General features: G+C 39.3%; 1 protein-coding gene across 1 annotated transcript; it reads left to right on the top strand.

Annotated features, from left to right (window-relative positions):
• Positions 1–355: 355 nt before the first annotated feature.
• LOC140331611 (vimentin-1/2) lies at positions 356–14,901 on the top strand. The gene is made up of 9 exons (XM_072412778.1): positions 356–1,005; positions 4,471–4,531; positions 10,221–10,316; positions 10,865–11,026; positions 11,670–11,795; positions 12,570–12,790; positions 13,812–13,855; positions 14,035–14,117; positions 14,413–14,901. The coding sequence occupies exons 1-9, from the start codon at positions 443–445 to the stop codon at positions 14,455–14,457; spliced, it is 1,401 nt and encodes a 466-aa protein (XP_072268879.1). The 5' UTR covers positions 356–442; the 3' UTR covers positions 14,458–14,901.
• Positions 14,902–15,318: the final 417 nt, after the last annotated feature.

Raw genomic sequence — 15,318 nt, 5'->3', positions numbered from 1 at the left:
GATAACACAGCTCTTGTGACTATTCTTTTGATCTATTAAATAATTCTCTAAATAATTATATTCATCTCTGCAAAGGCTGCTAGAAAAAAATCATTAGACTCTGTGTTTGTAGCAATCCATGGAAATTTCTGTGTGCAAAATCAGACAAAAAAGAGAAGCAGCTGCAGAAACTTTTCTGCAAAAAAAAAAAAAGCCAAATTAGATGTTAAGCTCCAGCTAGAGGGGTGCGGCCAAGCCCTCCTCCTTCCTATTGGCTGTGAATTAGTGATGGTTCTCCGCTATGCGTGATGTGATTGGTCACCAGGAGCCCACTGCGCACCGTTAGTTTTCTGGGTATATAAGCCACCCTGGATGCCAGCTCTCTCTCCTGCTATAGAACTGCTTGGTTTGCATTGAAGACCTGTTTTAGCTACAAGGATTTTCTACAGAACCCCTGATCAAGATGTCTGTAAGGTCTTCATCCTACAATAGGATATTTGGGGGGAACCCCAGATCCAGCTCCTCTGGCACCAGCAGCCGCTATGTCACCTCCAGCAGTAGGTACTCTTTGGGCAGCGCTCTGCGCCCCGGTGCTGGCAGTGGTGGTCTATCCAGCAGCAGAGGGGTCTTCACATCCTCCTCCCCCGCGGTCTACAAGAGCTCCTCGGTCAGGCTGCGGAGCAGCCTCCCCCCAGCCAGGCTCCAGGACACAGTAGACTTCTCCCTAGCCGATGCCATCAACCTAGAATTCAAAGCCAACAGGACCAATGAGAAGGCTGAGATGCAGGAGCTCAATGACAGGTTTGCCAACTTCATTGACAAGGTGCGCTATGTGGAGCAACAGAACAAGATCTTGTTGGCTGAACTGGAACAATTGAAGGGCAAAGGCACCTCCAGGGTCGGGGATCTGTATGAAGAAGAGATGAGGGAACTTCGCAGACAAGTGGACCTCCTCACCAATGAGAAAGCCAGGGTGGAAGTAGACAGGGACAACCTGGCTGAAGACCTCCAGAGAATCAGAGAAAAGTAAGTTCTAAATATAAAAGATGAAAACATAGCTTAATGCATTAATAATTTGTGAGCGAAGGGTGGTGGACTACTGGATCACCTACTGGTTCTTCAGAGGAACTAGTCCAGATCCATTTGCTTGAGTTGCACATTGACCTTATGCCCAGCCATGTAGACAAAGCTAAAATATCCTACTTGATTCTTTAATCACTTCATGATTGCAGTACCCCTTAAAATGCAAACTTCTAGTTTTCAGACACAAAAAGAAGGCTTTTTTGGCAGTATAAAAACAGAGAATATGTTTTATTGTTCTGGTGTTGACTTTTAGTTCAATGATATTGATAGTTATGTATTTTTTTTTTATTTTCTGTGTACACCATGTGTGTGAATTGTTTCCTTTTCCCCCTCCCAGGTCCTAATTATATTTAATTGTTTGTAACATTGTTTGTTTTCAATGCAAATTCAAATAAAAATTATCAATCTAAAGAAAACAGAATATGTTTTACTGAACCTAAACTTTTCTTACAAGAAAAACAAGGGTTGCAAGGGTTGTTGCATCTCTAAATCCTTGCAACAGCATAGGAGACTGTCTAAGAAAGCTACTATAATTTCAGTTCAAATATTCTGCCAAAAAAAACTTCTTTTTGTATCTGTCATTACATTATCCTGTAATGTTTATAAATACAAAAGGCTTGGCATGAGTACAGATTTGATACAATACCCTTCCTTGGTAATACACCAAGGATTATGGAGTGCTGTATTCTGCTGAAAATGTAATCAAAAAGTTATACCAAAGTTAGCTATGGGTGCTACATTTGGTCCGGACATCTAAGTTTCAAAGAATTTTGCAAAACAAAAAAAAAGTCCAGTAACTAATTCAGAACAATTCAGATTCAGTTCCATTCAGAACAAAGAAAAAGTTTTTCCTAATAGATATAATGAACCCCCTGCACATAGAATTACATATGACTATTAAAGACTAAAGGATGAGCTTTTGGTCTTTAATTAGGTTAACATAAGTCGCTTCTAACCCTTCATGGTTAATTACCGCCCCAAAAAGAACTGTACCGGTGCCAAATACTTTGATGTTTATTAAATGTGCTTATCAACCATAAGTTATCTACAGCAACACTCCCAAGTTCCTCCATGCAGGCTCTACTAGTTTGCAGCTCATTTCATTTATAAATCTCCTGCTGCAGATTAAAATGATACATAGTTTCCTGTTATGCAAAAGTTTTAAAAGTGGTGATGTTGAAACTTCAAGATCCTCTTTACTGATGTGCCTAACTGAACCCACAAAGCAAATCTTATATTTCAAAAATTATAAAAAAAGATGTCTTGCCAAAAATCTAATAAAATATGTAGGTCAGCCTTCTGGAAATCACTGGGGTTAATATTTTTGGCTTGGAACAAGGGGACAGCTTATCCTCTAGAGTTTGGATTGCTGGTCCAGCAAAAAAGATGAAAAAGTCCAGCCATGCAAGATAATATTAGGGCAGGATTTGGAAGAGAGACAGGATTGGAAGAGAGGGCAGCCAGGGGTGGTGGTCGTATGACCGGCAAGATTTTGGCTAGGGGACCGTCTGCTATCTCTTTCTGTGTCTGGATGGGTGTGGCAGCCTATTCATACCATGATGTGGCGCTCGGAGAAGTCTTGAGGATGTGGTCTATAGCTAAGGCTTAGTAAGGGCTGGACAGGTGCCAGGGGTCCATGCCTAAAATAATTACATCTGGTGTTAATTCTTTTTGTTTTAGAGGGGTACATTGTTTTTTTTTTTTTTATAAACATATTTATTAAAAACATTTTTGCTTATTTACAATACATCATCTATTTATGGTGCAGCTTACAGGTCTGCAGTCTTATGCAATTATTGTTTGCTGCAGTAAAGTCTCACTTTCTGGTATTGCCACTACGGCGTGTTCAGCTTTATGTCAATTCAATTCTAGCCAGATATAAAACAACATTTCATGCAACTTTTAAATCTGCTGTGCATCAGCCCTTTGAGGAAGAAGGGTCAGAAATGGAAGCCAATCAGGTGTGTTGCCTGCTTAGGTTCTAACAAAGAGCATGGACAGGTGGAAAGTAGAGCAGACAGATGACCTCATCAATCTGTGGCTTCTCATTCATTGTTCAGTCTGCTAGGAGCAGAGTGAGTGCACCATTTGATTCCTTTTACAGTATATGACTGTAACAGCAGAAGTGCTATTATGCACTTAGCTGTGTGCCCCGGCAGGACTGGGAAAATCTCAGAAATGCGTAGAGAGAAAAAAATTGCTTTTGTGCTGAGTTTTACAGGATCACAGGTTACAGTTTGTTTTATTACAGCCCTGATGTAAGGTTTTGTTCCAGACTCTTTTGTTAGATTTATACTTAGACAATAATACTCTCAGCAGCTCAGCTCACCCTGCCCTTCCCACCAATGACTTGGCAGCCTATTGGAATTCTAATCATAGCGATCTTGAAGGGGGGGCAGGGGAGCTGAGCTGCTGGGAAAAGTACTTCATGGCTCTTGTGAATTTTGAGGATGAACTGCTCCACAGTGCCTGCAGCTACAGAGGTCAGTGAAGACTTGCTAAACTGTTAAGAACATATAGATTTAAAAAGGCATGGCTTAGCACATGGACACTTTTAAGTTAAATGTTAGGGGAAAATGATACTTGCAGTAAGCCTGCTCCTGCATCACCCAGGTTAAATGCTTGTTTTTGCCTAGGGTGCCGGTATAAAGCACTTTTACTTATTGTGTCGATCATTCACTCTGCAGCTAGCGCCATAGTCTTCCCTCCAGCACTCCAGGTTGTGGGCGGACTCTTGGCATCCTCACTGAGCTTAGCATTCTTTACTGCAGTCAATATAATTTGGTCACTGACCAACCCCCACCCTATTGGTTGAGTAATAATGAAACAATCCCACATTGATATGATTACTACTGTGCTCTCACCTCCTGGCAGCAAATACTCAGTGTTAGACTGAAAGCCCCATGCAATGTGGTAGAGCTTCACTGGCTTGAACTACTATGCTTCCTGCTAAGCATTCTAAATACTGTAAAGTAATACACCGACAGATTCATGTAGTTAGTCTGGCTGTTTTACAGGAAAAATAAAATCAATTTACTTTATTATTGTCTAAATAGCTGAATTAAACGATGGTCTCCAGCATATGTCTGGAGTTTAGCTTTACACAAACTAATAGCTAATATCATAAATGTAACTTAGGTCTGTAAATAATTTAGATCATGTGTGATCTTGTGACACATCACAGACTTTCTGCTTTAGGCAGTAGGCTGCCTGTAGCAATCAGATTCACCCATTTATTCACCAAGCAGAGAACATGACACTGAAGTTTGGCTAGTGACTTCAGGCATCAATAACAGACCAGACCTGTTTTTTTATTTTGTTTTTTGGAACTGCTTATTTCTCTTCTGTTATTTGTGTTCTGCTCAGTGGTATGGCGAGAACTAACAGACATCTTTTTTCTGATTTCAGGCTGCAAGATGAAATGATTCAGAAGGAAGAAGCTGAGAGCAACTTACAGTCATTCAGACAGGTTTGTGGGTTAGGAAATGCTATCTACTTTCAGGAAATGCTGCTTAACACTCGTCTCTTCCTGTCCATGTGATCCGGTTGTCACATTCTATTTAGAGATAGTTTATAGGTGACACAAAACAATCAGGGTGATATAGCAATGTACAATGAGAATAAGATCACATGGCATTTCCAGTTGCAGATCTGGAACAAGAATGCAAATCAGAAAGTCAGAGTAATGTTTAGCACTCAGAATTGCCCCATATTGTAGTTGTAGTTTAGGGTTTGATTCGGAATAAATGGCTCCAATGAGTATCAGGATGTAGTATAGATCAGAGGAAAGAATTAGCTACAAAATAAATATTATATAAATGGTAATTTTTAAGTTTTGCCCAGTTAACCAAATGCTGCAGAGAAGAACCACTGGTCTCTCTGTAGCAGTCCCCAATACCCTTTCATTAGGTCTGATTTATTAAAGCTCACCAAGACTGGAGAGGATACACTTTCATCAGTGAAGCTGGGTGATCCAGTAAACCTGGAATGGATCTGGTCCAGGATTCAAAACATTTGCTAACAAATAGCAAATGACTTTAAAGAAATCCATTCAAGGTTTACTGGATCACCCAGCTTCACTGGTGAAAGTGTATTCTCTCCAGCCTCGGAGAGCTTTATTAAATAAGGCCTATTGAGTCACAACTACCACTCTCCATTTAGTTGGACGCATTCTATTTGTTAGCAATTGTTTTTAATTCTGGACCAGATTCATCCCAGGTTTGCTGGATTACCCAGCTTCACTGATGAAAGTGTATCGTCTCCAGCCTTGGAGAGCTTTAATAAATCAGGCCCAATCTAATATTAGTAATAGTGTCCTGGCAGATATTGTATATATACTTTTATTGTGTTGCCAATTTATTGTTATTGCAATGCTGGGTGGGTATTATGTATCCAGCTCACAAGCAATATTCCTAGTTATTTTGGATAAAGAGTAACCAGTGGATGTAAACTCAATCATTACCTTGCAAACGTCATGGTGATAGAATCAATGTCCTGTACATAGTTTGTGCAGAAATGAGAGCTGTAGGTGGGATGAGGGATGCCCACCTACTACAGGCTTCCTGCAGAACCATAGCAAGGGGCGGATACCAGACCATTCATCCTGCACAAAGGGACAGACACCAGTGCCTGGTCTTTTTTTATAAGCCAAAAAATACTTGAAAAGAACTTGAGATCACTAGCCACACCCCATATACATTAATCCTTTAATCCGTTTTAACCCTAAATGTCTTATGGTTGTAACTTACAGCTGTATTGGAATCCTTATCTAATTTATTCAAGGGACTGGAAGACTTTTTGTTTTACTATCTTCTCCAGAACTTTCAATTAATTATTTGAATGCTGACATTATCCTTCCTCTCGATGTTGCTCAGCCCACACCTAATAGTCACAATTTGTTTTTCCTAAAACACAAATGCAGAAATCCAGTTTCAGGGAGTGCATGACCCTCATATATTCAGTGTGTGGCTTTGTTAGAATGGAGCACAATAGCCAGACACTTGTGTGACCCTTCAATGGTTTACAGGATTTTGTCCCAACCCCATGGCCGTCCCAGCACACAAAGGAGGTTCCCAGCACACAAAAGTAGCTCCGGCTGCAAAGAGATCCTGAGAGAGCAGGGGAGCAATACCTCATCTATTTCCTTCCCTGACAGGCACTGCTGTTTTCTCACGACTTCCACTGAGGAATGCAAATTCAGGAATTCTATCCATTGCTATAGCTGGAGAGAATGATTCTCTTTGTAGAGCAATTCCATTCGTCACTGGCAGCATTGTATTGTGCACAATGATATGAAGAGGAAACCATAGAATTATTCATTTACATGGCCGGAGGTGTCAGATCTTCTGTTTTCATTACTTTTTAATTATAGAAACTCGTTAAATTTTTAATAAAATATTCAAGAATTATTGCCTAATAGGAACTCAGAGTCACTTTAAAGTATATGTAAACCAATCATTGAAAAATCAAGTTGCTATGCAAAACTTTTTTTTTTAATTTGGGTTTGCTTGGACCCTCTGTTAGGTGTCATTGCTCTCTGTGGTAGAGATATTGGTGACCAATTTCCAATGGGGACACTTGTTACGAGAAATGTTGTGTAGGAGGGGAATTCTGCCTCTGTCTTCCAGCTAGATCTTTGGGCAGGAAGTTCACAAGTTGGTCAACTCTATCATCATAAAAAGAATCTATGCAGTTACCTAATTAATAATATTTAATGCAGTGGGTAGGTGTATCCTGGGAATAGGTACAAAGGCAGACAAAGAATAACCTGGAGGGGTCTGAACACTTATCTACTTTATCTAAAGTTTGGCTATCCATACACTGTAATGTAGTGTGGGCTTTTATTTTTTAATATTAAACAGGAGTTACATATCACCAACATATTACGCAGCGCTGGATATTACATAGGGGTTGCAAATGACAGACAGATACAGATAAGGCTGGAGAGGATACACTTTCATCAGTGAACCTGGGTGATCCAGCAAACCTGGAATGGATCTGGTTCATTGGAATGGATTTCTTAATAGTCATTTGCTATTTGTTAGCAAATGTTTTCAATGGACCAGATCCATTCCAAGTTTGCTGGATCCCTCAGGTTCATCTCCAGGCCGTGGAGGTTCACCCAGGCCTCTCCAGGAATGGAGAACTTTAATATATTATTTACACTGCTACCCTGCAGCTCCCTTCTCCTTCAGATTAAAGCTACAGTCTTTAGTAAGAATAAAGTCCCAGATGCATGAAGCAGTAGTTGCAGTACAATCAGCTAGGTTGGCAGAACAATAGAATGTGATTTCAGATTTGCTGCCATTGCAGCTATAGCACACTGAAACCTAGACGTGGCCTAAATGTGGAAATGTTTATCCCTCTACTAACAATCATCCACATTGTTGGCACAAGGGAGGAGGCTGCTCCGCATTACACAACATTCACAATCTGCAGTATATGAGGATGAATAAAATATTAAATTGTGCAATCCCGAGATAGCTGATGTGGCAGCTGGATTCGCCCCGTGCAGCCGTTCCCCCTCCACCATGCTGCAAGGTCTTCCTGTAAATTTCCTGGTAGTATTGTATTTAAGTCATGGAAAGACTCTAAAACAAAGGAGGTAAATCCATCAAATAAAGGTTATATAAGTGACTTTAAAGCTCAATCATTCTACAGGGTCTTTTTACATTAATTCTATCAAATTTCTTTGCTTGCAACAATATAACAAACATGTTTTCTCTTCATCTCTGCAATACATGCACATTTCTCTCTTTCCCGCTCTTTATCCTTAAAAATGCTGCAAGCACAGAAAAAAACGTTCTAATCTTCCAGGAATCTAGTGATCCCTAAAGTCATTTTAAAGTTGACAACTCGGCTGCAATGAAATTCCAAGCAGGGTTGTCAGTTCTCAGGAACACCCCATTTATATTATGGAGAAGAAGGGCAAGGAATGTGTTCTGTAGTCCACCATTGGAGACCCCGGGATTGCTGACAACACTGCTTGGGTTTTCAATGAAGCAGAAGTAGCGTTGTCAGCTCACAGACAAAAATGTAAGAGCTCTCAGGATTTCTATGAGGATTTTCTTTACATGCAGCATGTATTGCAGAGATTTTTTTAATTTATATTATTTTTTTCATTTGCCTAGATATACACTTTAAATAAGCTCCAAGAAAATCAAAATATATGAATACAGTATTTTGCAAAAAGCAGTGCAGCTTGAGATGTAAAAAAGTCCAGCAACTGCCCCATGCTGCCAAACTGGTTTCATTAGTAAGAAATGGTGGTGATTGTTCTTTTTCCACTGGTTATGTCAGACTGTAGGATAGCTTAGTTAGAGATTCCTCCCCTCCTTCCTGCCAGATACTGCAGACTGTCACAGGTTGGATCATCTTCCCCCTCCCTACCAATCACAGCCATGTAAACGAAGATATAGACTTCTCGATTTGGCTCATATATCTCATGCTTGTGATTTGTTCACAATACAGTTGAATGCATTGAATGTTTTTTTTTTTTTAAGAAACAAAGGATACAAAGAATACAGCATACAATAAACTCAAAGTTACAAGCTTTAAGTCATGACAAGTAGAAATTCAATTCAAGTATAATATTGATATGTAGGCAATATTTAAAACAAATACCAAATTAGATTCATCATGCGTGAGTAGTCATTTTCTGCAAACCTACAGACAATCCCAGACCAGCCACCCTTATTCCTTATTATTTTGTATGTATTATATACATCTCCAATTTTATTTCTAACACTGGGCTCCATTGTGAGAAGAGCAGCCAGTGACACAATGGCAGATTAGATGATGACACTTTTCGCACCCACAGTTATTTCCTAACACAAAACTCTTTGTGCCATGGTCTTTCATATGGAAAGTAAATGTGAGCCATTCATGGAGGTCTCAGTCACATCACAACTCACATTATCAGCTGTTTCTTGTTTTGCTCAGTCATCTACAACCTTGCTGTGTAGTCCAAGAACAAGAGAAAGATTATTTATACATAATATTTAAAGTATATCTGTATGCTGCATGCAAGTGAAGGCTAATATATTAGGTCTTAATTATCAAGGAGTGAACAACAAGAACTATCAGTGCTTTGGATATCTTGGGGCTGATTTACCATAGGAATATAAACTGCTTGGCAAAGTGACTGTCCATTGAAGTTATATTCACAACAATTACCCAACCACAAAAAAGTTTTTTTTTTTAAATCTACCTTTTACATAATACACATGTGCTCGACCCTCTTAGAGGAACCCTGCCAATCTTTTTTCATGGCATTCATTGGCAATAGATTTACTATTCTCCCCTCTGGTGGCTTTATTCTCCTACATTAACTCCATTCCACCACTGCAGCCTTTGTAAGACTCTTCATCATTTGACACATCCTGGAGTGTCGGATGCTGGTTTTTACCCCCCAAGTGTAATAGTTCCATCCTCGTACCCCAGCGTTTTTGCCGTGTTTTGTAACGACAGAGGTTGGATGAAGGAATCATAATGCATCAGGGGACACAGTATTCCAACACTTGTCGGTGGAAGACTGGTGAAGGCTGCAGAGTGATTCAGAAGGGAGACAGGAAACACCAGACACCAGATCACGATAGCTCCTCTTTGCAGCCGTTAGAATTTTTTTCTAAAGGTTTCTTGTCTTAAAGAAGAATTAAGCTACTTACACACGTGCAGCGGTTCTCGTCCGATAATCGTCTCAGGGTAGATATCGGACGAGAATCTGGCATGTGTACAGTCCTCGTTGTCCATCGTTCGAATGACCGTCAAGGCAGATCCACAAACGATGGACGTAATAAAAGTGAAAGGGGAGAGAGCACAGCGGGGTGCCACTTCGTGGTTCTCCCCCTTCCCTCTTCTTAGAGCAGAACGGTGCTGTATGTACAGCACTCGTTCATGCATTGAGCAGTTTTTGGAAAGGATTGTGAAAGATCCTTTCTAACTACAATTATTGCACGTGTTAGTCCCATTGTCCCATGCACAAAAATTAAACCCAGTTGTGACTCACACTTTGACAAATAAATTCCTTTCTGAGCAAAATTCAAATAATATCCAACTGGTTCAGTATGGCCAATGACACATTCATTGTAAATAATAATTGTTTTGGTGTTTAAAGATGTTATCACAATAAACTTATGCATGTTCTGCTTTTCACACAGGATGTTGACAATGCATCCCTGGCACGTATCGACTTGGAGCGCAAACTGGAAACCCTCCAGGAAGAGATCATCTTCCTGAAGAAGATACAGGATGAGGTGTGTATGTGTTCCAGTACGTTTGTTTTGTCTGGGTATCCTATATCTCAACCAAGATCAATATCTCATCACAATTGTATCACATTTTCTTCAATAAATATGAGTAAATGTATTATACAATGACAAAGTGCAATATTAACGCAATGCAAACATCAAAACTAATTTTGGATGGCTGGTGGGGGAGTTATATCCACATAAGGGTGCAGCCTATTCATTCATTAGGGATTACTGATTTTTCAGAGATAATGATGTTTAACTTCTTTGGGATTAAATAGAATAGAACTAAATCTATGAAGACCTGGGCTTAGGGTGGGAGAACCAAGATCAAGGGGAAATGGACAATTTTGATCACCATTTAGTCATAGTCCATTCTTTACATATCTGATAGCTTTCAGATGATGATGAAGCACATGTTACAGCACTATGTGCACATACAACCCAACTGTCTTCATAGATGATGGATTGTGAAGGTCTACTAGATAATAGTCAATTGTTATATGTTCTGTCTTAATTAAGTGTTCCTAAATATTTATTTTTCTCCTTTCCAGGAAATTCGTGAACTTCAAGCTCAAATCCAAGAACAACACATTCAGATAGACATGGATGTGGCTAAGCCCGACCTCACCGCAGCTCTGCGTGACGTCCGTCAGCAGTACGAAAACGTTGCTGCTAAGAATCTTCAAGATGCTGAGGACTATTACAAGTCTAAGGTAAATCATTAGGTTACAGAGCAGTGAGAAGGGTGTGATACGATCTCCAGTTTACTGGGAATCAATTTTATCCTAGGCTTAGCTAAAAATAAGCAAGCCTAAAGTAATTATTTTCTCTTAAGTAGCACTGTCATAATTTGCCCCATAGGTTATTTTAAAAAAAGTCCTTCATACTTCGAAATGTGCAGCCTAAACAGACTTAACAATACTGCTGTTATTATGCAAATGTTGGATTTGTATGAAAAGTCAGTAGTTACGTCCTCAACTCCCTCAACTTTAACTAACCCCCCCCCCCTACTACCACCACCACCAAGCATGGAGATGTATATATTGTATAGCCCAAGACCTTGATGGCTTATAAAAGAATAGGATGGGAATAGGGGGTTAGAAAAGAACTGATTTTTCCTTGGCTAATTATACACTGGTGAGTTGTATACAAGCTGTATAGTTCAAATCTGGCAACACATACAGATTAGTAAAGGAATCAGTTCCTTTTTGATGAATCATAAATCTTTGTCCCATATTAATAAATGGTTTGTATAATTGGTGCCTGCCAATGACTCATTTGGGAATGGTATGATCCTTTATATTATCAAACTTAAGTAAAGTATGAATGCTAAGTCATCTGTTTTGTTTGCTCCAGTTTGCTGATCTGTCCGACGCTGCTAACCGCAACAATGAAGCTTTGCGTCAGGCTAAGCAAGAGGCCAATGATTACCGCCGGCAGATCCAGACCCTCACCTGTGAGGTGGATGCAATGAAAGGATCTGTAAGTAAAAAAAGATATTTGTTTGGTTATGTTTTATTGTGCGAGTCTGTGTTGGGAAAGGAAGGACTAAATGTGCATGAGCCATATATATATATATATATAAATATATACTATATCAAAGGTCTGCTATTCACTTGCCTGTGGGCAACATACAGTATGTTTATTGATATATAACAAGAAATGACCAAGTACAGCAAGAAAAAAAAGAGCTCAAGTTTTATATATATTTTTACTGTACAAAAGTAGAAGGAATTGTCTTTCTAACATTATTGAAAATGCAAATTTCTTGGCTCTTACGCTGGCCACCTTCTTCAGTACTTTCTTACTCACTGATTTACAATGAGTATACGAATCAGGAACCATTGAGAATTGTCTGCCCTCATATGTGTAAATGATTCAACACCATTATCACATTACCATTTCATATTGCGTGGCCATTTTCAGAAGTAAAAACGAAAAAGTGATAGTGCACAAGTGCACTATACAAAAAATTGCACCAGGTGCTCTATAGGTTGCCTGCAGAAAAACTTTAAAGTAAACCCATTGTTTGTCCTTGCACCTTCCTGGAAGCCCCAACAACTGCCCATTATTACCCACCTATGGAGATGCTTGGTAGGGTTAAGATTGCTGTACCATAATCATATATATATATATATATATATATATTTATATATATATACATATATCCATATCATTTAGCTAACATTTCTCGTTTTATAACTGTAATGTCCTGGATATTATTGCTATCTACATGTGAATTGTCCTATCTTGCAGAACGAATCTTACGAGCGCCAGATGCGCGAGATGGAAGACAACTTTGCCATTGAAGCTGCTAACTATCAAGACACTATTAACCGCCTCCAGGATGAGATCCAGAACATGAAGGAAGAAATGGCCCGCCACCTGCGCGAGTACCAGGATCTGCTTAACGTAAAGATGGCTCTTGATATTGAGATCGCCACTTACAGGAAACTGCTGGAGGGAGAAGAGAGCAGGTAATAGAAGCAGAATTGGTCGGTTCATCAAATGCAAAGTCAGGCCATATGCAAGAGAGTAGGGAGCAGAGCTACACTGTTTTCAAGAGAATGTTAGTCGGGGGAAGAGCTTTCTTGTGCAAGAGAATGTTGCAGAAGGGAGGAGCTTTGCTGTGTATGATAGAGAGTTCTGCAAGGAGGAGGTGATAGGCTGTTTTAATAAAATGTTGCTTATATGCAAAGCTATAATGTCTTGAAGAGCAATATGCATAGGGAAGATTAGTATATGGGGGGATGTTGTATGGTGGAGAATGTTATAGGAAAGGAGCTATGCTGTTTTCATTGGATCGTTGCCTAGGAAAGCAATTTGGATGACAGAGTGCAAGAGAATGCTGTGGGGGTCAGAGATCGTGTCACTGCTACAGGACTTGTATTGCTTGGTACTTGAATAGTAAAATATTGTTCATCAATATTACCTGTTGGTACATGTGATTGGGGGTGGGTGCTGCAGCAAAGATCTACAGCATCAGACACACATAGGCTCCATACAAACACTAGATTTTCCTAATTGGAGACTATTGTTCGTAATTGTTTTGGGTGAAAATCCAACATTCATTTAGGTCCAAAGCCTTGGTGGATCACTAATTGACAGACTGCTAACAACACCTGTTATTTAAGTATTGGAGAGGGCATAGAATAGTGCCTCCATTTGTATAGGGTTTCAATGTCCTATAAAGCAACCAAAAATCATCATTATGAGGGGGATTATTGAGTGCCTATATGAAACTTTACATTTGGATTTGGTACAATACATTCTTGCTCCTAACTACAAGGACTAGTATGATACAATCTATTCTTTTACCTACCTAGGGGAATGTAACGAACCCTGAGAAACTTGCTTGCAGTGTGTACCCCTCCTTGAGACTTGTATATGATATATGTACTTGTATATAAAATATGTATAAGAAATCTAAATTGTCAGGGATAAAAATGACAATGGCTTATGCATTAACCTAATTTATGATTCCATTTTTGTTTTCAGAATCACCATTCCAGTCAACACCTTTTCCACCATGAGCTTGAGAGGTAAATGTTTTTTAATTATTCACACTTCTGCAAATCAGTGCATCATAGAGGTTTAGGTGCTTCAATGGAAAGCTTCCTGAAAGGCACAAACCTAGAACCTGCATCAGAGTTACAGCAGATTTGTGCATTTAAGTCAAAGTTTCTGCACATTTTTCTATAACCTGATATTTTTTTTTCAGAAACAAACTTTGATTCCCACCCAGTAGATTCCCATTCCAAAAGGACACTTCTGATCAAGACTGTGGAGACCAGAGATGGACAGGTTGGTGCTATTAATTTAGCTTTGGGCACGTTAAAAATAGCATGGAATCCAGTTATTACTCCCTGGATGCAAACACAGCAGCCTTTCCTTCCCTTTTTTCTTCCTAAATTACAAGTATCATTTAGGGTTTATAATAAATCTTCAAAACTATGGGGTGTCGGTATTAGCAGTGGGACAAACCTTACTTCTAAACAGATGGTAGTTTAGAAATATCACCAGATTTCTTAAGAAACACTAATAGAAATAGAAAGTTCCTAAATAACACAAATTAATGCTGTCAATGTATTTTTTGCAGGTTATTAACGAGAGCTCCCAGCACCACGATGACTATCAGGAGTGAACATGTCCTTCCAAACCCTAGAAAACCTTGACCAGCAACATATTCTTTTCCCTTGTGTTTAAACCTTGAAGAAAACCAGCTTTCAAGTGCCTTTTGCTGTTAATTCAAGAGCGGGAAATAGACATCCTATAGAGCAGAGGTTGGCGGATTGCAAACTCTCCAGCTGTGGAGGAACTGACTGTCCCTGCATGTCTCTTGCTGGTAGCACATTCTGGGACTGCGTTGTTTCACCACACCTTGAGAGCCGCAGGTCTGCTCAGCCTGCTATAGAGAGTAATTAGCCACTGGATTTCCAAAAAAGCGAAGTCCATATTGAATGACAGTGGTCTAGTTTACAGACAATATATAAGAGCAATATTTTGTGCCGCAATACTGTTTTTAAAAGTCCCAAGAAAGCTTTTTACTTTCAAACAATCTGTGCTTTAATAAATCTTTAGAAATAAACTGTGGTTTAGTTCTTTATTTTCATCACAATGGGCTCAATGGAGAATATACACTTTCATCAGTGAAGCTGGGTGATCCAACAAACCTGGCATGGATTTCGTCAAAGTCATTTGCTATTTGCTAGCAAATGTTTTAAATCCTGGACCAGGTTTGTTGGATCACCCAGGTTCACTGATGAAAGTGTATCCTCTCTGGCCCTGGAAAGCTTTCACAAATCAGGGCCAATGAGTCTTAGAAACGAAATTGAACTACAATATTTTCTTTTTGTTTTGTAAAATGTGGGGGAAAATATAAATATTTATATATGTGACCCCAATACAAAAGATTTTCACTCATTTCCAGTCCATGTCACACATTGTCCAACTCCTGTCCTATTTGCTAAAATGTGTTCGTATTTTAGAGATTTCTGTTTACTTC

The sequence above is a fragment of the Pyxicephalus adspersus genome, chromosome 5, assembly GCF_032062135.1.
Source record: "Pyxicephalus adspersus chromosome 5, UCB_Pads_2.0, whole genome shotgun sequence".
Lineage (NCBI taxonomy): Eukaryota > Metazoa > Chordata > Amphibia > Anura > Pyxicephalidae > Pyxicephalus > Pyxicephalus adspersus.
Note: the sequence above shows the minus strand (reverse complement) of the source record. Positions and strands in the feature narration are given on the sequence as shown.

Coding starts and splice junctions, on each gene's coding strand:
- LOC140331611 (XM_072412778.1), top strand. CDS start 443: ATGTCTGTAAGGTCTTCATCCTACAATAGGATATTTGGGGGGAACCCC. Junction 11,027..11,669: donor AGGACTATTACAAGTCTAAG/GTAAATCATTAG, acceptor TGTTTGCTCCAG/TTTGCTGATCTGTCCGACGC. Junction 13,856..14,034: donor TTCCACCATGAGCTTGAGAG/GTAAATGTTTTT, acceptor TTTTTTTTTCAG/AAACAAACTTTGATTCCCAC.